At 36.8% G+C, this 25,040-nt stretch overlaps 3 protein-coding genes and 1 long non-coding RNA gene across 6 annotated transcripts; 2 read left to right on the forward strand and 2 right to left on the reverse strand.

The window, feature by feature from the left end:
• Positions 1-8,451: 8,451 nt before the first annotated feature.
• On the forward strand, positions 8,452-11,186 carry LOC121761843 (heat shock cognate 70 kDa protein). Its single transcript, XM_042157530.1, has 2 exons — positions 8,452-8,857; positions 9,289-11,186. Exons 1-2 carry the CDS (start codon positions 8,644-8,646, stop codon positions 11,043-11,045), a joined length of 1,971 nt encoding a protein of 656 aa, XP_042013464.1. The 5' UTR covers positions 8,452-8,643; the 3' UTR covers positions 11,046-11,186.
• A 1,849-nt stretch (positions 11,187-13,035) lies between these two features.
• LOC121761091 lies at positions 13,036-14,130 on the forward strand. The gene has a single exon (XM_042156682.1). It carries the CDS (start codon positions 13,286-13,288, stop codon positions 13,907-13,909), a length of 624 nt encoding a protein of 207 aa, XP_042012616.1. The 5' UTR covers positions 13,036-13,285; the 3' UTR covers positions 13,910-14,130.
• Positions 14,131-15,832: 1,702 nt separating this feature from the next.
• On the reverse strand, positions 15,833-19,718 carry LOC121762067 (geranylgeranyl transferase type-1 subunit beta-like). Of its 3 annotated transcripts, none has more exons than XM_042157827.1 (12): positions 19,628-19,718; positions 19,346-19,561; positions 18,343-18,418; positions 18,194-18,252; positions 17,951-18,090; positions 17,749-17,804; positions 17,591-17,667; positions 17,461-17,506; positions 17,111-17,235; positions 16,808-16,878; positions 16,637-16,724; positions 15,833-16,262 (listed from the first exon to the last, which is right to left on the reverse strand). In XM_042157827.1, exons 2-12 carry the CDS (start codon positions 19,529-19,531, stop codon positions 16,113-16,115), a joined length of 1,074 nt encoding a protein of 357 aa, XP_042013761.1. In that variant the 5' UTR covers positions 19,532-19,561; positions 19,628-19,718; the 3' UTR covers positions 15,833-16,112. The 3 variants fall into 3 exon arrangements, with proteins under 3 accessions (XP_042013761.1, XP_042013759.1, XP_042013760.1); XM_042157825.1 differs by having other exon boundaries at positions 15,833-16,292; XM_042157826.1 differs by lacking the exon at positions 19,628-19,718 and having other exon boundaries at positions 15,833-16,292; positions 19,346-19,618.
• A 698-nt stretch (positions 19,719-20,416) lies between these two features.
• Positions 20,417-22,679, reverse strand: LOC121762069. The gene is made up of 2 exons (XR_006042158.1): positions 20,847-22,679; positions 20,417-20,718 (listed from the first exon to the last, which is right to left on the reverse strand). It is a non-coding gene; the product is annotated as an uncharacterized LOC121762069 (long non-coding RNA).
• Positions 22,680-25,040: the final 2,361 nt, after the last annotated feature.

Raw genomic sequence — 25,040 nt, forward strand, 5'->3', positions numbered from 1 at the left:
TACCAAATCCTGACCATGAGATTTGACAATCCAATGGTCAATAATTAAACAAAAACACGGAGGGTCATTGTAAAGCAGTTTTAGGTCATATTATAAACTTTGGGTTTGAGGTCATGTTAAGATCATTTCATGTCATCCTTACTATAATGACGTAAAAATAAGCTTACAATGACCTAAAAATGACTTTTGTATGCTTGGTTCTGCATTTTTGTATTAAGAATGATTTTGCATGGATCAAAACCCTATATATATATATATATATATATATATATATATATATATAGGGTCATGATAAACTACAAACTACAAACTACAAACTCTAATCCTATAGGCCCAATATAATTCATCAAAGGTTTAAAATAGGTGATTAAATAATGTCAACATTCCCTATAAAATGTGTCACCAAGGGGTAGAATCGGGTCTCACAATTGGACGCTGATTTTGTTGAGATTATCAAATCCCGTATATTGCGTCGTTCGGCTTCACTACACTATTCACGTTACCAAATCCCCTTAATTGCGTCCCTCCTACTTCCCACCACATTCTACCTTTTCCTCTTCCCTCCGAAATCGTCCGTGGTTGCGTTCGGCGGAAACATCAAATTGGATTTAGTGTTGAAGTCTACCTTTCTCGCCGGCCTCATGAGCTCTGTAAGACGACGTGGCCAAGCTTCCGCTGATTCGATCGATGGTGAGATTTTCCAGCAAAAAACCTAGTTGTCAAACGTGGTAACATTTAATTTTGGTAATTGTTCGTATTATTAGCCGAAAAACTAATGCTCGATTCAAAATCACACGCCCACCACTGATTTTGCACACTCTGTTGTACCCAGTTTTTTATCTGTTTTTCCAGCAAGACCCTAGTTTAATCTGTTTTTCAGCTATTTGGGTAATTTGGAGTTGTTGTATACATTGTTGCAATATGTTGACATTTTGTGGTGACATTAGTGGAAATTGTATGATTTCAGGATTGGTGATGGTGGTTTATAGCTTTTGTTGACATTGTTGTTGACATTGGGAATTATTGTCTAAGAGTGGGCTGAATACCTCGTTGTTGAGTTTGGTGGAAAATGTATGATTCTGGGAAAGGTGTTGACATTTTTTTATAAATGTCATCATTGTCAACATGTATTCTATGGTGAAAACTAGTGAATGAAAATTAAGATCCTTACTTTTGAGCAACTAACAAGATGTCTCTAACTTGGAATCTCAAATAAAACTGGACCCCGGGGTTGTTAAATATAGGCCTCTTTTCACAATCACGTGAGGAATTCCTTCTATCTTCGTTTGGAAAGATCTATTAGTTGAAGGGGTTAATGAAATTTGTAACTTGTAATTTTAAAGGATTTGAAGATATTGTTTAGCTTTCCCATACCTTATTTTCTGTCCTTCCTTTCTTTAACTCTTATCATATCATCTTTGTATCCTGAAGTAGTTGGTGTTGACATTTTTTTATAAATGTCATCAATGTCAACAATTTTGTTGAAATTCCCGCTTGCCTGGAATTAAATCTGGAAAGTACAGCAACATCTTGGCTGTGACGTTGATAATGTGTGTTGAAAGTTTCTGTTGACATTGTTCTAAGCCTCTGATTTGTTGCAATTTTGTTTACATTGACATTCCGGCTTGCCATTAGATTTTTTTCTTTTCATCAAACATAGGGATGAAAAGGGACTCCACGAGCTGATTTGTTTACATTGACATTCCGGCTTGCCATTGTTCTAAGGCTGGAATAGTAGAGCTTGCATTACCCCTGAACCTTTTTTGCAGAGAGATTTTCTTGATTTTTATATCAATTAAAAGGGACTCCACGAGCTGTCTAGAGTCGATCATCAGGGAGAATAGAACGCGCCTTGTGTTGACTTTCAGTTGTTGTTGATATTGTTGCGTCTGCTCTCATTGATCTTTTGAAACTTTCAGTTGTTGTTGACATTGGTAATTATTATGTAAGAGTTTGTTGAAGACGTCGTTGTTGATATTGGTTGAAAATTTATGATTTTGGCAATGGTGTGCTGACATTTCAGGTCGAAACATGTTGTATACATTCTCTAATAATATCTTGTCGTTGAAATATGTTGTCACCACAGAATGGAATACTGTTGCGTCTGCTCTCATTGATCTTTTGAAACTTGCAGTGGTTCAAAAAACATGCTACATTGATATTTTTTTTTACATATCACAAGTTGATATTTTTTAATAAATGTGAACAATGACTAGTTGAAAGGCACAGTGACTATATCAGAACCATTGGCAGAATATTTTTTCATGTATTGAAGATTTAAACGACCATTTATTCACAAAAAAAACGTCACCAAAATTATGCTACCAACAACGACCAATTCGATACATAGCCTACTACTCAACCTCATTCATCAACTAACGCAGAAACATCAAATATAAACGTCATTGTTTTCAACAATTTGCAACACCTATAGTTCAAATTGTCATGAAAAATACCTTGAGCTTGGTCAAACATCTCCATTTCAACACAAACGTCGACGTGGAGCTTACGTCGGCCCAATATACTTCGTAAACTAACGCCTAAGAAGATTTATGCGATGCACTTCAACACAAACGTTGCCAATATGGTGCCTTGAATGTCGATGATTAGTGTCAGGATTGGCCAAGATGGTACCTTGAATGTAGATTTATGAGATTAACTATGCACATGGGATAACTTTATGGTTGAATGAGAAAGAGATGGTGGCCGATGTTAATTCTCATTCCAAATATGAAACTCATTGTAGTTTGGTATAATAGAGATAAATTAGGAAGACATTGTCGTCGGTTACAATTTGAGGAATCACGTCAAATATTGTTAAGTTGGAGTAAATTGAGGGGGAGTAATAACCGCTTCATACTACAAATCCCACATAAGTCCCTGGTGACACAAATTGTATTGCACGTTGACATTAACATTTGATAGATCATGTCAGCCGTTGATTGTGATTAAAGATTGTTTAGGATTAAAGTTTGTAGTTTGTACCAAAGATAGGAGTTTGCATTTGATCACATCTCTCTCTCTCTCTCTATATATATATATATATATATATATATATATGGTAGTGATCTATGGCAAACACCTCTTAACCAAATAACTAGAGAACAAATAATAGCCACAAGATCAAAAAAATCAAGGGATGATATTAATTTTTGAATTTAAGGAGAAATTAGTTCCCTCAATCACAAATTTAGTCCATAATAACAAGGCGGGGGTATTATGGTCATTGCATAGAAAAAAATAGGTTCCCTAAATTCTTATCTCTCGATCTCTTCTGCAAATTCAGCGGCCTAGAGCAATCCGAAAACAACGTAGACGCATTGGGCGGCGGAATCCGGGAGGATAACCGACAACAGAGCCGCGACCGCAGCGTAGCCGGAGGAGACGATCAGATGGTGCGCGAGGCGGTGGAGATGGGGGAAACTGAGCGCAGCGGCGCATCCGAGGTAGTGCAGGGCGGAGGTGGCGACGGCAACGCGATTTGCGATTGGATGCGTGGCGAATGGGGACTGGCTGGGATCGTGAATCCACTGGTATTTGAGCTGGAAGAAGGCTTGGAGCTGTTGGGCTGGGGTGATCGGAGATGTAGCATTGTGCGGCGAGAAATGCGGCGGCGAATTTGCCGGAGATGGAGACGTAGAAGGCTTGGAGCTATTGGAATAATCTAAATAGCGTCGCTGAATTTGTTATTAACAAAAAATGGCGATGGTGAATTAATATGGAGTAGTTAGTGAGTAATTATAAATATAAAACAATTCTTAAAGTGTAATTTTTATTAGGAGTGATGTGTTTTGTAAACAAGAGTGAAGTAAAATCGTAATAAAAGTGATGTATTTTGTAAACAAGAGTGAAGTAAAATCATGCTAAGAGTGATGTATTTTGTAAACAAGAGTGAAGTAAAATCGTAATAAGAGTGATGTGTTTTCTGAACAAGAGTGAAGTAAAATCTGAGTAAGAGTGATGTGTTTTGTGAATAAGAGTGAAGTAAAATCTGAGTAAGAGTGATGTGTATTGTAAACAAGAGTGAAGTAAAATCTGAGTAAGAGTGATGTGTTTTGTGAATAAGAGTGAAGTAAAATCTGAGTAAGAGTGATGTGTTTTGTAAACAAGAGTGAAGTAAAATCTGAGTAAGAGTGATGTGTTTTGTGAAAAGGAGTGAAGTAAAATCTGAGTAAGAGTGATGTGCTTTGTGAACAAGAGTGAAGTAAAACCTGAGTAAGAGTGATGTGTTTTATGAACAAGAGTGAAGTAAAACCTGAGTAAGAGTGATGTGTTTTGTGAACAAGAGTGAAGTAAAATCTGAGTAAGTGTCATGTGTTTTGTGAACAAGAGTGAAGTAAAATCTGAGTAAGAGTGATGTGTTTTGTGAACAAGAGTGAAGTAAAATCTGAGTAAGAGTGATGTGTTTTGTGAACAAGAGTGAAGTAAAATCTGAGTAAGAGTGATGTGTTTTGTGAACAAGAGTGAAGTAAAATCTGAGTAAGAGTGATGTGTTTTGTAAACAAGAGTGATTTGTTTTGTAAACAAGAGTGAAGTATTCAAAATCCATTTCAATTTGACAATTTCTCCATTGAGAAACACCACGGCTCTTTTAGCATGCACTTCTCTTATCAAGGTTATGGATTCATCAACTCAGACATACATCTAAGCATCCAATTTCTGATCAAGTTATAATTATTTTTGGAGAATTACACCAGCCATATACCTAATTCAACTAGTACATAGGAAGTAAATCCTAAAACTGATATTAGAACCCTTGAATAATTTTCAATCCCAATCCATTTCGGTAGAAATCACTAATTAATTTTTTTTACTTAAATCATTTTCGAGCTAAAGCCGAGCGAAAGCGAAAAGAAAAAAATGTTATCTCCACTTAGAAAATATATAATGCAAAATGGAATTCCCGACTTTCGGGTCAAGAGAATTTAAAAAATTGCGATGGCATGTCATCACTTAGAATCTTAATCTCAACTTTTATTTTCATTTCTTTATCTGGAATAATGAAGTCACCCAATCCAAATGCAATAACTAAGTAATTATCAAGTTATTGCCGTCATCTAAAATGGTGTTCACCGCAGCCGTCATTGCCGCGAACTGCCCGGCGGAGGACGCCTTCAGGGGAAGAACCGGCGCATGTGCGGCGGCGGCGGCGGAGAGGCCGGCCATGGCGGTGGCCGGAGACAATTCAGATTCAGATTCTACAAATGCGCAGAACACAATTCACGTTGATACATTTGAGATATTGAATTCCAAAAATGCCCTTTGGCTATTATTTTTTATCAAAATCTACAAGATTATTTAAGCCATAAGATTAATTTGAAGTATTAAGATGTGTGGCTGAGATTTGTTCTCTAGTTATACACTTAAGATTAGTTATATCTTGATCACTACCCTATATATATAAAAAACAATAATAAAAATTCTAAAAATAAATAAATATCTAATACATAAAATTAATCCAAAACAAGTTTGACAAAAAGAATAATACAGTTTGCTAAAGCGGCGGCAACTGAATTCTACGTGTTTTCATCGATTAAAAACGCTGCAGGATCGGCTCGTTATAAATTGTTGAAAAAATATCCTTCTCAATGTACACAACTAGACTGCCATTCATCCATTCATCTCCCATTCGATTTCGTAAATCAGTCTTGATAGTCTTCATTGCAGAAAATGCTATCTCAACAGAAGCAGTAGCAGCAGGTAAAACCAAGGCCAACTCAATAATCTGATAGACTAATGGAAAAACTAGATGCTTCTTTGTTTTGACCATTTTCATAACTAAACTTCCCAAATCACTAAGCGCAACAAATTGAGGATCACACCGCACATTAGCAATAAAATTATTAACTTGTCGTGGAAGATGTAAACATTCGCCCGCAGAGAAGTCATCGGGATATAAAGTAGCAATATGAATGACTTGATGCTCATTGAATTCAGAGAAAGAATTTCTTGGATCAAGGCACGCTATGCATTTTAGCAAGTCGGTGCTAGCTTCAGAAAACCGATTATTCATCTCTTGTATAATTAAATCAACAACCTTAACATTGCAGCCCCAATAAGTTAATGACAAGTAAATATATCGATAAAAATATGAATAACAATATTAGACTACCTGATAAAAAATCTCTACCCGATAATGATGTAAGTTTGTGATCAACTCTGTTCCATGTTTTTTTCGACCAGGGCGTGGTATGATGTCCTCCATATTAACTTGTGAAATATTGTGCAACTCGCAAAATCTATTTGTTTGGTCTAACATGGCTTCCCATCCATCCTCCCTAAAACTTTGCAATTGATGTTTCACACTTTGGATCAATGATATAGCTTGTACAATGTTTTGATCTTTCCGTTGTAGGGCATGAGACAATTCATTTGTAGTTCCTAGTAAGTGTTTCATCTAGTGCAAAGTAAAAACAAACTCATAATTATCCATCCTCTACTTCTATTATCAAGGATAGTGACATCATCTCTAACAATTTCCAACACTTTCTCAACTTCAGGCCACATAGAGCATAAACAAAGCAATACATAGTAATGTGATCCATCGGAATTCTCTTTTTGGTTCTCTTTTGGTAAACCTAACACCCGCCGTTTAAATTAGGGAATAGGGCAGTAGGTAGACTTTTTCTACTTTTATTATTTTATTCATTTAAGTTATTTGTATGTTAGTGAATAGGGAATAGGTAATAGGGGCAGTAGCCGTTTAAATAGGGAATATGGCAGCAATATAGACTTTTTCTATTTTTATTATTTTATTCACTTAAGTTTAATTGCTCTTACTCATTCATCGTCTTCTTCCTCTTCTCAACTCAGCTCCATTGATGTAAAGTTTTTATCTATAATTTTAATTTTCAGCCCCTCATTTCCATTAAACCTCTAATAATTTAGACATCAAAGCTATTAACTTGGCGAGGGCTGACTACAAGTTCGAAAATTTTAAAAAATATTTGCCGTAGAAATTTATTATAAAAAAATGGTTTGGGAGGGGCTTAAGCCCCTTACCTCCTCCGCCTGCGTATGCCACTGCATCCATAGTTTAGGACTTTAGGGTAATTTGTAAATTGGATCTTCACAAAATATATCACCAATAAAAATGCAAGCATCCATTAGATTGGGAGAATCCGATTTAAGTAGATCGTAACAAAATGAATTTGTAAATTGGATCTTCACAAAATAAATTTGTAAATTGGATCTTCACAAAATATATCACTAATAAAAATGCAAGCAGTTTTATAATCCAAACTAAGGCACATAAATATTCTATTACATTATATCCCTATTTTAAATAATATAATATATCAGTATTACATTATAAATTTGGAAATTTATATATAATATATACATTATTTTATTCAATTTTGTTCAATTCGAATCAAAACAACATGAAAAGTTGAAAAAAAATACTCTTACAAACTTAATCGATGAAGATATGTACTCCCTTCGTCCGCGAATATGAGTCTTGTTTTTCATTTCAGTCCTTCCGTGAATAAGAGTCCCGGTTCACTTTTACCATAAATGGTAATAAGGTTCAACCTTCTACTAACTCATTCTACTCACATTTCATTTAAAACTAATACTCCCACCGTCCCTGAAGAGTATGCACTATTTCCTTTTTCGTCCGTCCCCAAAGAGTATGAACATTCCAATTTTTGAAACCCTCTTCTGTCTAATGAGGTGAGACACATCATCCACTAACCATACTTAAAAAAACCTTCTCTATCTCGCTCTCTCTTACTTTACCAATAATGCATTAAAACTCGTGCCGAACCCAAAGTTCATACTCTTTGGGGACGGAGGGAGTTCATCCAAGTGAGACCCCTATTTCAATAACTTTTTTCCACTCATTTTTTTACAATTTCTTAAAACTCGTGCCGCCAAGAAATGAGATTCTTAATAGTCGACGGAGGGAGTACATGCTAATTAGTTTAATTTTTTAATCTAATTAATTTCATAAATTGAATAGCAGGACCACAAAATGATGGAGATTATTATAATATTAATAATTTATTTATATTTTCTAGTCCTTCTATCTTGAAAAAGTATAAATTTTTTAATATTAAAAACTTTTTTTCCTTGAGATCAATTTTTTAATAATAATATTTTAATTATTTTTTTAATGTTTATTTTATTTATTATGTAGCTCCTATAATAATTATCACTCCTTTCTATTTCGGTCCGTTCAATAACTCACTTCATTCACATTTTATTATAAAATTTCGGTCCGTTCAATAACTCACTTCATTCATATTTTATTATAAAATTAATATAAAAAGCTGATCCCATATTCTACTAATTTTTTTAAGTTTCATAAAATTTGTCATCACAATAAAAATGACACTTATTATGAAATGAAAGGACTATTAAAATAAATATCGAATTAAATATTCATATTTTCTAGGGGAAGGAGGGGTATATGAGCCGAAAATGAGCCGAGAAAGAGTTCTCTGGAACTAACCAGAACAAAAACACGCGCCAACACACCAGAATTCTCTAGATTACTCTCCCCTACTATTTATACCCTGTTTTCCTTCACCGCTTACAGAAAATCAAATTAAATCAAAAAACTTCAAAAGCTGCTGATTCAGCGCATTCAAACTTCGATTTCTTCTTCTGTGAGATTTTCAGTTCGATTGAGTAGCTAGAATGGCTGGAAAAGGCGAGGGACCTGCGATCGGAATCGATTTAGGCACGACCTACTCGTGCGTTGGAGTGTGGCAGCACGACCGCGTCGAGATCATCGCCAATGATCAGGGTAACCGCACCACGCCGTCGTATGTTGCTTTCACTGACACCGAGCGCCTCATCGGTGATGCCGCCAAAAATCAGGTCGCTATGAACCCTACCAACACTGTTTTCGGTGAGTGTTTTTTCGTTCTACCTTTTTTCTCTGATGATTCTGCTTGGATGTGTTGTTGATTGGTGTTGTCTGCTGTTTTGATTCGATATTTAAGCTTAATAGCTGCCTAATTTCGAATTTGAAATCTCAATTTGGTGAATCGTAGCTGTTTGCGTTTTCATAAACTGCTATTATTTTGGTTAAATTTGTTCTACCTCTTTTTTTCTGATGATTTTGCTATATATGTGTTGTTTGTTGGTGTTTCGTAGTTCATTAATTTTGCTTAATAGCTACCTAATTTGGAATTGAAATCTCAATTTGGTGATAATAGAAAAAATTGTTTGAGATTTTTCGCTCACACGAATTTGAAAAAAATCCTTCGATTTTTCACTGACTTATAGTATGATGTGTTTAAGAATTTTTGCTCACACGAATTCCGCTCTGTGAATCAGATGCAAAACGGTTAATCGGTAGAAGATTCAGCGATCCTTCTGTACAGAGCGACATGAAGCTTTGGCCGTTCAAGGTCATCGCGGGGCCAGCCGACAAGCCTATGATCATCGTCAACTACAAGGGCGAAGAGAAGCAGTTCGCCGCCGAGGAGATTTCCTCCATGGTCCTCATCAAGATGAGGGAGATCGCAGAGGCGTATCTCGGCTCAACCATCAAGAACGCTGTCGTCACAGTGCCTGCCTACTTCAATGACTCTCAGCGCCAGGCTACCAAGGACGCCGGTGTCATTGCTGGCCTCAACGTCATGCGTATCATCAACGAGCCGACAGCTGCTGCCATCGCCTATGGACTCGATAAGAAGGCGAGCAGCGCGGGCGAGAAGAACGTGCTCATCTTTGACCTTGGTGGTGGCACTTTTGATGTCTCCCTCCTCACGATCGAGGAAGGCATCTTCGAGGTCAAGGCCACGGCTGGAGACACACATCTCGGTGGTGAGGATTTCGACAACCGGATGGTGAACCACTTTGTGCAGGAGTTTAAGAGGAAGCATAAGAAGGATATTGGCAACAATCCGAGGGCTTTGAGGAGGTTGAGAACTGCGTGTGAGAGGGCGAAGAGGACACTCTCCTCGACGGCCCAGACGACGATCGAGATCGATTCGTTGTATGAGGGAGTTGATTTCTACTCATCCATCACTCGTGCTAGGTTCGAGGAGATGAACATGGATTTGTTCAGGAAGTGTATGGAGCCGGTGGAGAAGTGTTTGAGGGATGCCAAGATGGATAAGAGCAGCGTCCACGACGTCGTGCTCGTTGGTGGCTCGACGAGGATTCCGAAGGTGCAGCAGCTGCTGCAGGATTTCTTCAACGGGAAGGAGCTCTGCAAGAGCATCAACCCCGATGAGGCCGTGGCGTATGGTGCTGCGGTTCAGGCGGCCATCCTGAGCGGAGAAGGGAATCAGAAGGTGCAGGATCTTCTCCTCCTCGACGTGACCCCGCTCTCGTTGGGGCTCGAGACGGCCGGAGGCGTCATGACAGTGCTCATCCCGAGGAACACCACCATTCCCACCAAGAAGGAGCAGATTTTCTCTACATATTCAGATAACCAGCCAGGCGTTCTGATCCAAGTCTACGAAGGCGAAAGAACGAGAACACGAGACAACAACCTGCTCGGGAAATTCGAGCTCTCGGGCATCCCTCCAGCGCCCAGAGGCGTACCTCAGATCAGCGTCTGCTTCGACATTGACGCCAACGGCATCTTGAACGTCTCGGCTGAGGACAAGACGACAGGGCAGAAGAACAAGATCACGATCACGAACGACAAGGGGAGGCTGTCGAAGGAGGAGATTGAGAAGATGGTGGAGGAGGCCGAGAGGTACAAGGCCGAGGACGAGGAGGTGAAGAAGAAGGTGGAGGCGAAGAACGCGCTGGAGAACTACGCGTACAACATGAGGAACACGATCAAGGATGAGAAGATCGCGTCGAAGCTCGATGCTGCGGACAAGAAGAAGATCGAGGACGCCATCGATGGTGCGATCCAGTGGCTGGAGGGGAACCAGCTCGCGGAGGCGGATGAGTTCGAGGATAAGATGAAGGAGCTGGAGGGTCTCTGCAACCCGATTATCGCCAAGATGTATCAGGGCGGTGGCGGTGTCGATGGCATGGATGAAGATGGGCCGTCTGTTGGCGGTGGAGCTGGCGGTAGCAGCGGCGGCGGTACTGGTGGTGCTGGCCCCAAGATTGAGGAAGTTGATTAAGCTTTTGATAATTGTTTTTGGGCTTGGTTGTTTTTGTTGTTGTCTAATATTGAAACTTGGTAGTACTAGTATTTCTATATTCCTGCTTGTATGTTCTGGACTTCAGTTTTTTGTATGATATAATAAAGTGATATTTCTATATTCCTCTTCATATATTATTCTGGATTTTCACACTTTTGAATGTTAATTAAATACAAAATAAATTGATTTTTATTTGGACTGTGACAAGTCATGAGCAAATAAACCTCTCTATCTTAGAATTCCAATAAAACATTGAATTCAACAATAATATAAATCAATTTTTATTTGGACTGTATCAACTTACTTAGGAGTGGTAGATTAGGATTCTATATCCATTAACAAATGTTTACAAATAAACCTCTCTATGTTTGAATGCCAATAATTGTCACTCTGTAGGAAAATCTAGCTAGACTTGAATTGAATAGTAGGATTGGATAATTTTGTCATATAGTTGGTAATTTTAACTTGAAAGTCAAATTCCACATTTATGTCATGTTCTTTTCTCATTTTTGGTTATTCCAACAGTGGTCACATTTTCTTGTTACATAGTAGAAAATATCATACAAATTCTACATTTGAATTCAATATTTATTAGATAATGACATATTCACTTTAAATCGCAAGGAAGACCTAAGGGTTGGTAGAAAATGCTATGGTTGTCATTCTGATATGCGAATTATTTTTTCAAAAATGAGACCTCAACAATTGTCGTTTGGAGATTTTATAACATTACAATTTATCATTAAACTAAAAAGAAAAATCACATTCCATAGGACATAAAAATAACTATATGATAAGGATTTCTTTCTTGCTTTTATATGCACACGACCCACTTTTTACATTCTCGAGATATAGCACATTTATTCTAATACTGTCACATTTATTCTAATGATATACTTTTTTGTATGAACATACAAAACAAACAAACTATGACAAAAGTTATGAAATAAATAGTGAAATGCTGAAAAACACAAGTGCATTTGGTGCATCTAGTATGGTTGAAAAGATATCAGATTTCGAGATACGCTCACATGTGATAAATTGTGTAAGCAATAGTAATAATTATTTTTCAACTCATTTTTCGTTCTTACCCTTTTTCACTTTTCTTTTAGTGTCCAATTTTGTACTGTTACACAAATTTGCGCTTTAATAAAATGCCATTTCATCCCATCAATCAATGATTATAAAATCTTCAAGGCGTATCTATGCCATTTTGATTTGGAGGTGCGGCAAGGGGGGAGGGAGGCGGCGGACGCGGGATAGCCGCGTGCGGGGCGAGGACGCGGCGATGGAGCTATAGCCGCGCCTATAGGCGCGGCGCCTATAGTGTAACGAGGAAGAAGCCGCGGCTATTCGGCGCGAATTTTTTATTTTTTTTTTTTTACATTTCTATTCACCTATAAATACACCCCACTTCATTCATTATTTTCACACCATTCAAACACAACATCTATACAAATTTCTCTCACTACAATTTGGGGTCGGAAATGAACAATTTGTGGAGAGACAATTGGAATGCTCTGATTCAACAGGTGCAACAGGATGTAGCGGCCCGTTTGGCGGAGGAGGCGGAGGATGCGGAGGATCCGATCCCTCGCACCATTACTCATCGGAGGACAATCCCACGAGACCACGTCGGTGCTCACCAACGTTTATTTTTAATTCGTATAGTCGGTCTTTCTTAATCCACTAATTAGAGCCCGATAAATTTGTTAATAATTACTTGATATATTATAAAATGAAAGTTGATTATAAAATTTTGGGGCTATTGGAGTTGTCCACTATAGTGGCGGAAATAGAATTTTGGGGCTATGGATAAAAAATTGGGGCTATGGACAAAAAACTGGGGCGGGGCTATTGGGCGTGTCCATCTTATAGTGGACACCCTAACGGTTCAATTATCATACACCACCTTCTAATATCGGATTTATGATTAGACCCTTACAAAAACAAACCAAAACAGCTTGCATGATCCATTATCTATGAATCTCCCTCTCCTTTCCATCATTTTACAGCCTATCACCATCCATAAAACACACACACAAACACACATTCCCTCTCCCCCTTTTGTCCCCACAAAACCTCATCAACCCCCATAACCAAACCCCACTCCCTCTCACACCAAAAACAAACCACAAACCAAATTCCTCAAACACTCTCAAATCAATGAAAAAACCCAATCCCATTCCCACATAGCAATTCATCTCCAAAACACAAAAATGAAATCCATAACCAAATTAGGCCTGGGATTATGCATCATCTTCGGCAGCCTCCTCCTCGCCCTCGCCGCCGAGCTCTACTACCTCCTATGGCGAAAGAAGAATCACCAACAAACCCAAACCCATCAAAAAAGATCCAATTTTTCACACATTCTCCAATTTTGCAGGGGGCCCACCTCCTCCTCCGCCGTCCACGAACCGCAGTCCAAAGACCTCTGGCTGAAGAAGCCGTTTGCGGAGGAGAACATGGGGAGCTTCCCGCGATTTCTGTTCACGATCGCGGAGGAGACTAGGGAGGATTTGGAATCGGAAGATGGGGGCTTCAATTTGGGCGATTTGCTGCATATTTTGGAGACGCCGTTTCTGACGCCGGCGGCTTCGCCGCCGTACTTCACGCCGCCTCTGACGCCGTCGTTTGGCGGGGAGTGGGAGGGAGATGCGGAGTTTAACCGGCGGCGGGCGAGTCCGCCGCCGGTGTTTAGGTTCCTGAGGGAGGCGGAGGAGAAGCGGCGGAGGAGGGAGGAGGGCGGCGAGGAGAGAGAAAATGGGGAGTTTATTGAGTTGGTTATTGATGAGAGAGATGTTGATGGAGAGTGTTTTTCTTCATCAAGATGTTCTAGGTGAATTTTTTAGATGAGTTTTTTAATTTGATTTCTTGTTTTTGTTATGAATAGGAAATGATCGTTTTTTCCATATTTTTTTATGTGGGAGTGGAATTTGTATTAGTTTAATTGTTGTATACTTTGAAAATTTTGTTGTGCATATTGAAGGGAGAGATTTTTGTAGATTATGATGTAAATTTGTGAAGAAATGCTCCTGAAATTAATTATCTCTTGTGTTTTGTATGAATGTTTGCATACATTAGTGATTTTACTCTCATCGTATTTGATTTTATTATTTGTTTATTTAGTGCGTATTAACGTAATTATCTTGTTATAGGAGAACTTCATTCGTTTATAGAATGAGACATGGCCAATATTGATAAATTATTTAAGTGAAAGGTAGAATAAGTATATTCCTATTTTTTTAGTACTAGTTTATATAATTATGAACTATTTATTGTGAATTAAATTCTACGCCCATAATTTTGATTCAAAATCTATCATCCGAATCTTGCACCTAACTTTTTTAGTGATATAAGTAGCTTTTTATTTGAAATTAAATTCTACGTCCATAATTTGAATTCAAAAACTCTATCATTCGAATCCCATTATCCAATTCATACACCATGGCCTATTATTCCACAACTTATAGTCTAATTTTCTAATATCCAAAAATGGAAGTAGAATGAGTGTGACAGTGATGAGTTGAAATTAGAAAAGAAAGTAGGTGTGGGCCTCTTGACAACTATATAACCCAAATATATTACTCCCTCCGTCCCGGGCTACTCGCTCATTTCCTTTTCGGCTCGGAGATTAAGGAATGAGTGTATAGGAAAGTCAAAAATGACGGCTGTAGGTGAAATTTTTTACTAGAAATGGAAAGAGTGCAAGTAACTTGGGACGCCCAAAAAGGAAATAAGTGCGAGTAGTACGGGACGGAGGGAGTAGTATATAATTATTTCTCGCATTAAAATAATTGATCATGGTAACTCAAATTCCTAACTTATTAATTTGAGTTACATCGGTTACAATATTAGTAATACAGTGAAAAAGAATTTCAAAAGAATCTAAAGTTTTGTGGCGTAAATAATTAAAGTAATGGTGGGAAAGTGTAGTGTAAGGTTTGGCCTTTTCAAAAAGAACAAAATGCAAAGTTTAACCCGTGAAAAACATTCTCGTGCGTGCTAACATAAAGTAATGTGCCTAACAACAATAATCATTCCTTCCTCACATTTCTTGGACATTTCCTCCCATTTTTAATTTCAAATATTATGTCCCATCATTAATTTTTTATGTTAAAAGTTTTGTTTCAACCAGTAAAAGTATTTACCCTTCTATACATGCTCTGTAATGAATCTAAGGCTGTATGGTTAGATCGGAATTGCCAATTCAACAATTGGATTCTAACCAATCAGAATCGAGGATTCAATCAGATTTGAACCGATGCTATCAATTTTGGAACCGGAACCATAACCGTGACTGATGGTTAACAACCGGAATTGGCGAGAGGACATCTACTGCATGGATCAAAATAAAAATAAAAATAAAAATGTAAAATGTAATGATTGATATAGTACAATTTTATAAATGAGACATGCCCTTTTGAAAGAATAATTTATCTGAGAGAATATGTCAATTCTTTTACAGGTAGAAAATAATCAACTAGCTGTGATGAAATATACCCTGTCTACACTCAATAAAAGGTCAATATTGCAAACAAAGATAACTATATAAAATCAAGAAATGTGTCTTTATTGGTTTTGTTCGGTTTATTATAGATTAGACAAACTTTTGTTTCAATTCCACATCATAGTATCACAACCTTTTGATTTATTATCAAATTAACACTAAAAAGCTTGACATGTCGAATGTAAAACTCGGTAAGGGGTGCCATGTCAACTCTCTGATAACGAAAGTTAATCGTGTGTTAAGCGTGAAACAAATATAACATGTCGACCATATTTCGACATTCCAAAGATCGTACCCTAAATTGCAAAATGAGTCGAAGTTCATAACAGTGTTTTTTGCAATCAAGATTCAAGAAATATGTTCGACTAAGCTTAAGTTACTTACTACAGCAATGTGTGGCTATAAACAAGACAATGGAAAAAGAAACACAGAAACCTGGATAAATTTCTTGCAGAAAATTGTAGTTATGGTGCTGTTAGTGTAGCTGATCGTGGTATACTTCTTTACTCGGGTCTGATCTTGTGCCAGTGCAGCACTCAAAGTCCAATTGCAGCAATAGCCGATATACCCAGTTCAACGCATAAAGGGTTGAGACCGGGTTCTCTCAACATGCTAAATGCGCAAAATCCATAATAGGAGTGGTAAATATCTGGCAACACCCGTGGGAATTTACTGAAACCACCATACTGGCACAAGAGAGGAGATCCAGGGTCAAGCTGGAAACACAACTTTCAGACAATGAAAACTACATGAAGAAAACCAGAGGACCCGAGAGGAGATAATGAAAAGTAGTATCATATTACACAGATTCATTACCAATAAAAGTGTCAAATTGATGCAACCATATATATCTATGATATATGCAGTCTAAATAGTCGAGAAAAAACATGACATATCAATATACTCTTGTAGCATGCAGTTATTGTTTGGAGTTTCATGGTTTTGACAAAAAAAATTAGCGTTATGGGAAACAATGGAAATAGAGGTAATGCATTTCAAAATTTCAAGGTTCTAACATAATAGTCCAGTTATTAGACACCAAAGGAGAGGAGAAAAGCACCTTATATTGACAAGTCAGCAAAAATCCACGCAATGCTTCCTCGTTTATGAATTTATCGGCTTGTAGAATCCTTAGAGTTCCTCCCACCCTAAAAAATTTTATACTATTTCGGTTACAACAAGAAATGACAAAGATTAAAAAAACACCAACACAAGGATCATTAAAACACACCAAAAAGCGTAACACGTATCAGTTGGCTTGTTCGCTCTACCTCGGAAGCCACCATCTTCGAATGCCTGCTTCTGCAACATAACACACGAGGTCTCGTTAAGGAAAAAGTTAAAAACCATTCTCTCAAGTTCAGTGTATTCTATGCTTCTTTTTGGACAGGAGACCTAATTATTTATGACTTAATCTGAACTCAGAATAAAACGATATTCCAGGTATAATTTTACTTCACTTATTCTTAGTTCAGCTTCCGCAACATTGAAATAGACTTGTCTAATGTTTTCTATAACTTAATAGAGCATAAACCTGCAAACTCCAATCCAGAAGCAATGGCACATTGATGACATCAGAGGATGCTTTTTCAGATAGTGAATCTTCTCCCAAGAACCCCATCAGTTTAAGAGATGCAACAGCACAATAAGTGGCACCACCTGTGACACGAAATCAATTCAAATAAGTGTTAAAAATATCTGCAAGGAGTGACCAACCACGAACTGAAAAATCTCCATCTTAAATACCAGTGTTGATTGCTTATCACAAAACACAACGAAGAAAAATGGGGATGAATTGGCAGGTTCATTGAGTTCATAATTTCTGAAAGAAACCACCCCATAGCAAACAAACTAAGAGATTTGATGATTTTCAAATCCACTCACCATGAGATTCTGCAACTGGAATCAGTCCAAATCCACCGTCATACGACTGCAGGCAAAGTCAATTGGCAAGTTCTTGAATATACTATTGGTGAATATCGGATGAGCTAAGTTAAGAAGTTAGGGGAACTACCTGGCAATTTCTAATAAATTCCTTAGCCTTCTCACGATCCATGCCAGTCCAATTCTTCAACATTGAACAAATGGCCGCTGAAGAATAAAAAACTACATAGTTGAATCATCATTTAGAAGAAAATGAAACTTAACTATCCATTGAAAGAATTTTCTTACCTGCACAAAACACAAAGCGGAGATCTGTTTCTCCTCCAGTGTGAACGGGCATAAAACTAGGACACATGTAGCATCAGTTATCACGCCAAGCAAAAGGAAGATAAAATGAATAGCAGGATCAGGCACTAAAAGCCCTACAAGTAGACGAGATAGCCGTCGAAATAGATTAATACCAAGGGCGAATGATGAACTAAAATAGTACCATCCATTAGGCTGTTGCAGAGTTCTCATTGATTTCAATAATAATTCAGAGTCTATTTGAGATAAATCATAGCCAACAGTCTTTAATATTGCCAGTGCACAATACGTGCTTGCTAGGTGACTGGCATTGAGTTTTGCAGCCTGCACAGACGTATTTAAACAAATAAATCAAATACCGCAGCAAGAAAAAAAAGAACACGGCCTATGCATTTGATGCCTAAATATGCTATAAACAATTTCGTACCCCGCTATTATCTGATTGGAATTGGGAGCTTCTGGAACCATGGAATCCGTAGAACTGGCCTGTGCAGATAGTACACATGTTCATAAAAATATAGCAATGCTGTAGCATTACTTCTGTCCTAAAAGGAAGATCTCAGTTAATTACCTCACCATTTTCAAATGTTCTGTCATTCTTTGGATAAGCTTGAAGTGATAAAACCCAATTAATGACTGCTTCTTTGTCAATCTAACAAAAAGATAGAACAGATTGTCAAAAAATATATCTTCTGAGCTAAATGTTAAACCGTCAGCTACAACTACAAGCAGAAACTGATGCACACTGCCACTCATGGCAGCAATGTTGAAGGCTGAAGCTCTAATTATGCAATTTAAACCCCAAGAATCCTTCTCGAACTATAACTAACAGCAAAACTAAATGAAGATTACAATCCAGATTTGAGCCTCCAGCCGAAACATGTATCCAAAACCTCAGTTTGGCTGACCGTAAACCTGCTCAAAACCCTTTCTAGACCCGTCTATCCATTTATAAAACCTCAACAGCCTCGAATGCAACAATAAAAGGTACCTAAACAAGGCTGCTGATTAAAAAATTATTTCACATAACACTGTCGAGTTGAAGGCAACCTTCACTATTAGTTTCTCCGAACAAAACCTAGTGGCAATGCACGGCTGACGGTTAAAAAAAATTATATACTTTATTCGTAGTTCAAATCAATACAAATACACCATATTACTAAGAACATGGTGCCTAGTTATATCTATATTTCAATATTTACTTGAGGAATGTCTGTTCATCACACTTACTAATAATAAATCACATCTTGAGTACAGCGGTGAAGTTATATAACTGACATCATAAATATCTAATGCTATTTCCCAAAATAGTAAGGGAGTATTTCACAATTCACACTAACTACTTAGTTATAAACTTCTAGTTTCACCCTTTATATTATTGCAATTAGCAAATTTTTATAACATCACAATATGGCGCAGTTACTCAACCCAAAAATCCGAAATCAAGTTCAATAAAAAAGGTAAACTTTATGATAAAATCAATCCCTGCATCTACAAACAAGTTCAGATTCGAGCATAATTTTCAATAAAAAAAGCTTAAAATTTCACAAAGAAATAGAATTATGGAAAGAGGAGATACTCGATCGAGAGCGGCGAAGATGTCGAGGCCGGAGATGACGAAGTAGGCGAGAGTGAGGCGGTTGATCTCTTGGCCTTGATAGGGAGCAGGCAGCCCCCGATACATCATCTCCAGATAGTATATATGCCGATCCTTCTCGAAGCTCAGCGATTCTGAATCGAAATCCCAGAGTTCTTCATCTTCCATTGTTGAATTTTTTAGGTTTCCGCGGCAAATCTGCAAGTATGAGAGTGAGTATTTTTTGGAATAGATTTCTTTTCAACAGAGAAAACAGATACGTACGAGTTGGGCTGTAGAATTTTGATTTTGAGCGAAGAATATGATTTGCTTTGCAAAATTGATATTTTTAGATATTATTAAAAAATAGACCAAGTCTATTTCCAGAAATGTTTTCTCTAAACCCTGAACCCTATTTTATTTATTAATAATATTTCATTTTTTTCTTTTTTTTATTTAATCAAATGTGTATTAAAACTTATGTTAGTTTCAAAAGTTATCTATTTTTTTAAAGATGAAGGGATTATTTAACTACATTCGAATATTGTGGGAATAGAACATTAGAGAAAATATTATACCTAATACTCATGTATCTCAGTTTTATGAAAGTTCAAAAATGTCCTCCATTGAAGACATTTTCGGTTAATAATTGGCCAACTAGCGAAAATACAATGAGGGAGATTACCTTTATTTAAGTCCATGGACTATCCATATTATTTGATGATGTTTGGTTTTCTAGATAAAAAGATATAATCTATGGTTGAGCTGTAAGATTATTTTAGTTATGAGAAGTTAACTATGACTAATTATCTCATAATTATTCATTTAAGATTGAGTTGTGAGATTGAATCTTATAAACTAAACACAATACATATTTAATCCCGGAATACAATATCACAAACCGAACACACCCTTCGTGGGCTATTTATATGCAAACCTTACTATTCATGTAACCATTTATATATTCACTCAAATAGTACCAACGTTGTGCCTAAATTATGTAGTCTATCTAGAAAAAGGCTCAAGAGTTCGATATCATCTTATTTCAACAAAAATGTCTCAGATTTAGAACAATAGCAAAAAGGACAATATTTCAATTTTTATTAAAATTTAAGAGTTCAGACATTTTCAATGACGATAAATATATAAATATCAATAGTTGCTATTTAAACACCTTAACTTTTTATAAGCTATCAGAACAATATCTTATGAGAACATAGTTTAAGATTAAACCATGAAGTACAACTTAATTGGTAAGATATCTCCTCAAGACGAGAGTTTGAATCACCACAACAGCAGTTCATGAAAGTAAATGGTAAACCACTCTTACTCCTCATCTATGTAACCTTTCTGGATCTGCTATTTAGGTTCCACACCTAAAAATTGATGAACAACATTCGATGTGAGCATATACAATAACATGATATATTCTATATCAAAATTGAAGTTAAATTCTATAATGGGCGTTGTTATAATTTGAAATTCCACAGTTATTTTGGCTAACCTTTTAAGCTTGATGCTCATCGATTTCTCAACATAAGAACAGCATACACACAGCCAATGGATCTCTTCGGGTGTACAACAGTGTTTATGCTTGCTTAGGTAGCTAAAGCAAGGCATCCAAATCTCGGTTTCCATTGCACCAAATCACTATCTCCATTGGAAGAAGCTAAAGTCTCGAAAAACCTCCCACTTTGAACCACCGAACGCATAGGGATGATATCACAAGCAAAGAGCCAATGACATCCAAGTATTCTTAGAAAAAGTCCATGCCACTCAAAAGTATGTTTTCCAGTCCATAAGGCAACATCAAAGCAGGAGATGCAATAACAACATAATTATACTTAACCACATGATTTGTGATACTACATTTGAGTGTCTCCAAACTTAGAATTGCAACCAAAGCATCAAATACTTGTGGGCTACAAATATTTGTGCAACATTTGCAATGCGCATATATCACTATCATATCATAACATCATTAGGCTCATACAGTCTCTAATCGCCAACCTTATCCTCTAAACAACAATCAAACTTATCCTCTAAAAACAATCCTTTAATGAAGAAAGGATCAAACCTTATCATCTAAAAACAATCCTTTAATGAAGAAGGAATCCCCACAAATTGTTGGACTTTGTTGATCAACACAAACTTTATTTGTGTAGCTACGCAGTGCAAATATATATGATGCAGATCGTGAGCTATAACTATTTGTCCAGCTTTGCAAAGTCCACACATCACCATGAGTCCATAATAATAACATAGTTAGACTCCCATCAGAAATCCAAAAAACTTTTCGAATAATTTCTCAGCATAACACGTCAATCAACACATTATTAGACTTGGCATCAGTTTCTTACTACTTCTTTCGAATCTCCTTCAAAAGAAGTGTCATAGAAAAATCGAGATGCCAACCTTATCAGGAGTCATCGGTCATTATTCCATTGTAACTTCATTAGGTTCACACAGTTTCAGATCCACAAGCTTTTCGAACAATTTAACAACATCATCACCCTTATCTACCAAAAAAGGATTCCTTTCGTTGGGATATCTGGTTCGCTACCACTCTTGAAGAAGATGCCCGGAATAGCAAAATCAAAGTCTACACAACGCAAAAGATATCAACAGAAATGTATTCACAGGAACATTGATACGATCCCATATCTTAGGAAATCACAATTATTTAGTCATCTTTTATTTCACCAAATCTTTTCCATATCTTAGTTTTTTATTCAATAAGTTAGGGTAGTATTCTAGTATTATAAATAGGAGAGCTTGTTATCATATTTAATCATCCAACAATGAAACAATGAATGAATAGAAATATTACTTTCTCCCACAAACCAACGAGAATTACTCTATCCCTAGTTTCATCGCTGTCCGACGGAGGAATTCCGCGCACAGCCAGAAGCTAGAATCTCCGCCGATCCTATCTCAGGACGCCGGAAGTTAGTATTGATCGCCGAGCAATCCGCCGCCGATCACCGTTAAGGAATTGAGTCCTTAACAAACATCCATCTTATGCATTTCCTCGAACACATTAAGTGCAATAAAAATACAGGTTTACTAATGCGCAAAACAAGTTAATAGCATCATCTAATTATTTAGCACAGCTGAAATCTATTGTGGGAAATATCAGTAGAAGCTCAAAAATTGAGAGAAATTACCGGATTTGCAGAAACAGAAGCTCTGCTGAACATCTTCCTCCATGAGTGAAATTGAATTTGAATGTGAAGAAAAAAGGAGGTGAATACACCTTAGGTAGGAGATGGGGAATGCTCAATTGTTAGGGATTTGGTGTATGATTGTGTTCATTGCGGCTCACAACTAAGACAAACTTTTATAGGGCACAAAATGAATAGATGGAAGATAGTTGAGCATCTCCAGTGGGCGGACATCCACATCCACAAAACACCTCCTACCACGTCACTAGGACTTCTCATCCCACTGCCACGTCACTAAGACATCCCCTGCACAATCCGCCCTTCCCATCGCCCTTCCCACTAGGACATCCGGCAATAAAAAAAAATCACAATAATTTAATTACGTAAAAACGGAAATATAATTTTGACACGGAATACGGGAAAGCAAAATACGGGCAAAAATACATATTCATAAAACATTAAAAAAACATAGTTAGAAAAAAAGCAAAATACATAGTCATTCGAAAAAAGAAAAATACATAATCCAACATCCCCGGCTCACTCCGCGCTGTCCTCGTCGCCCGTGCCGCCCCCGTCGCCCGTGAAGTTCAACAAGCCGTATATATAGAGTTTTTTTAAAAAAAAAAAATTCCGGACGTCCGACCCTTGCCACAGGGGCGGACGTCCGCCCGCCCGTCGCTGGGACGTCCGAGGACACCCGACGTCCTCACGGGACGTCCGTATCCGACCCTAAACGCCACAATGGCGGACGTCCCGGTCGCCCGTCGCGACGTCCGACCGGACGTCCGCCATTGGAGATGCTCTAATTACTACGCATATTTTTTTCTTGTATTATGTATATAAGTATATTGGTTGTTTTTAATAAAATTTGCAATAAGTTCTTTTTATGTTTATTATTTATTTTAATTCAATGAGATAACTTAATTAAATAGAGACTATATAATAGAGTTTGTTCCTAATCTAAGTTTATAATTTTTTTAATATATGGTTGTTTTTAAAAAACTTTACAATAAGTTTATTTTTATGTTTATTTATTTATTTTAATTCAATGAAAAATAGAGACTATATAACAGAGTTTGTTCCTAATCTAAGTTTATAGTTTTTTTTAAAAAAACGTTTGGAAAACTCGTAACATTGAAAATATTTATTTATAGTACTTCATCCGTCCCATAATAGATGTCACACTTTTCTTTTTTAGTTTGTCCCACAAAAGATGTCACATTTTTTATGGAAAAAGTTCTTTCTCACATTAGTATAAATATACTTTTTTTTTTCTCTCTATCTAACACTCAAAACAATATCACCTAAAATTACGTGTCAATCCCCAAGTGTGCCATCTATTATGGGACGGATGGAATACTCGGAAATAATCTGGGTCAAACCGCTCGGCCTGAGGCCCGGCCCAACTGACGGCCATGTCTGAAATGAGCAAGATTGGGCTTTATAATTACATCTCTAGACCTAGTCCAACCTACACCCACTTGATAAGTAGGTTGGACTGGATTAAATTGAACTAGGTTTGATTCTACAATTACTATACAAATTTTAAAAAAGCAAAACAAAATAAAGTGATATATGTAGCTCAATTGGTAAAAAGTTAAAATCTAAAATAAACTTAGAGGTAATTAGTTCAAGCAGATAAAAGGTTGACTAGTTATAATTACTCTGGTGGACTGGGCTTTTAGTGGGTCTGTACTAAGTTTGAAAACAGGCCCAATTGGGATCCATCACTATTTTATAGGAGTACTGTACTAAGTATATTGAAAAGTGTACTCCTATATAAATATTTTGAGTTATATATACCACAGGTAATTTTAACAGAAATCGGAATTATAGATACATTGATTGTATGTTTTCAAATTCTCTCGTTTACAAAATTTATGGTAAATCTCGTTGATCCAAAAAGAATCCAATGATGTGAATTTGGTCTTAGTTAATACTTTAAGGGGCACCATTACACAAAATATCGTAACAACAATAGCAATAACAAGACATAAATATTTGTTATTAAAACTAGTCAAAATTATTAACTTACATTAATAACCGAAACATGTTCACATTTTTTTACTCTTTCTATTTTCTTCGTTTTACTTTGCTCTCCTTATTCTTTTAAATACATCTTCTTTTTATTTGGAACATAAATTTTGTCTTTGCTACAATGTTGGCCCCACTTAATTCTCAACATAATTTGATTTTATAGACAAATTTCCAAAATTTGACAATAAAAAAAGAAAAAAAACGGTTTGACGAAAGCTTAAGCTTCTCTCCCTTTCACTTGTTCTCAGCCCTCAGGCATACACGTATACTAATTCAGTTATCCACATGCAGTTAACTGTCTATTTCTCAAGTGGCGAGACCATTGTAAAAGTCAATATTTTTGACTCGATATGGAACTAAGAGGAAAATGATTTTTAGACATAATGACAATGCAATAATAAGAATTAAATAGTAATTTTTTAAATATTTAATTTGATGTTAAGTTTGGATTTTGTGTATATAAATTCCTACTTCTATGTAACAGTTACTCTCATTTC

This window comes from Salvia splendens, chromosome 13, assembly GCF_004379255.2.
Source record: "Salvia splendens isolate huo1 chromosome 13, SspV2, whole genome shotgun sequence".
NCBI classification, from domain to species: Eukaryota; Viridiplantae; Streptophyta; class Magnoliopsida; order Lamiales; family Lamiaceae; genus Salvia; species Salvia splendens.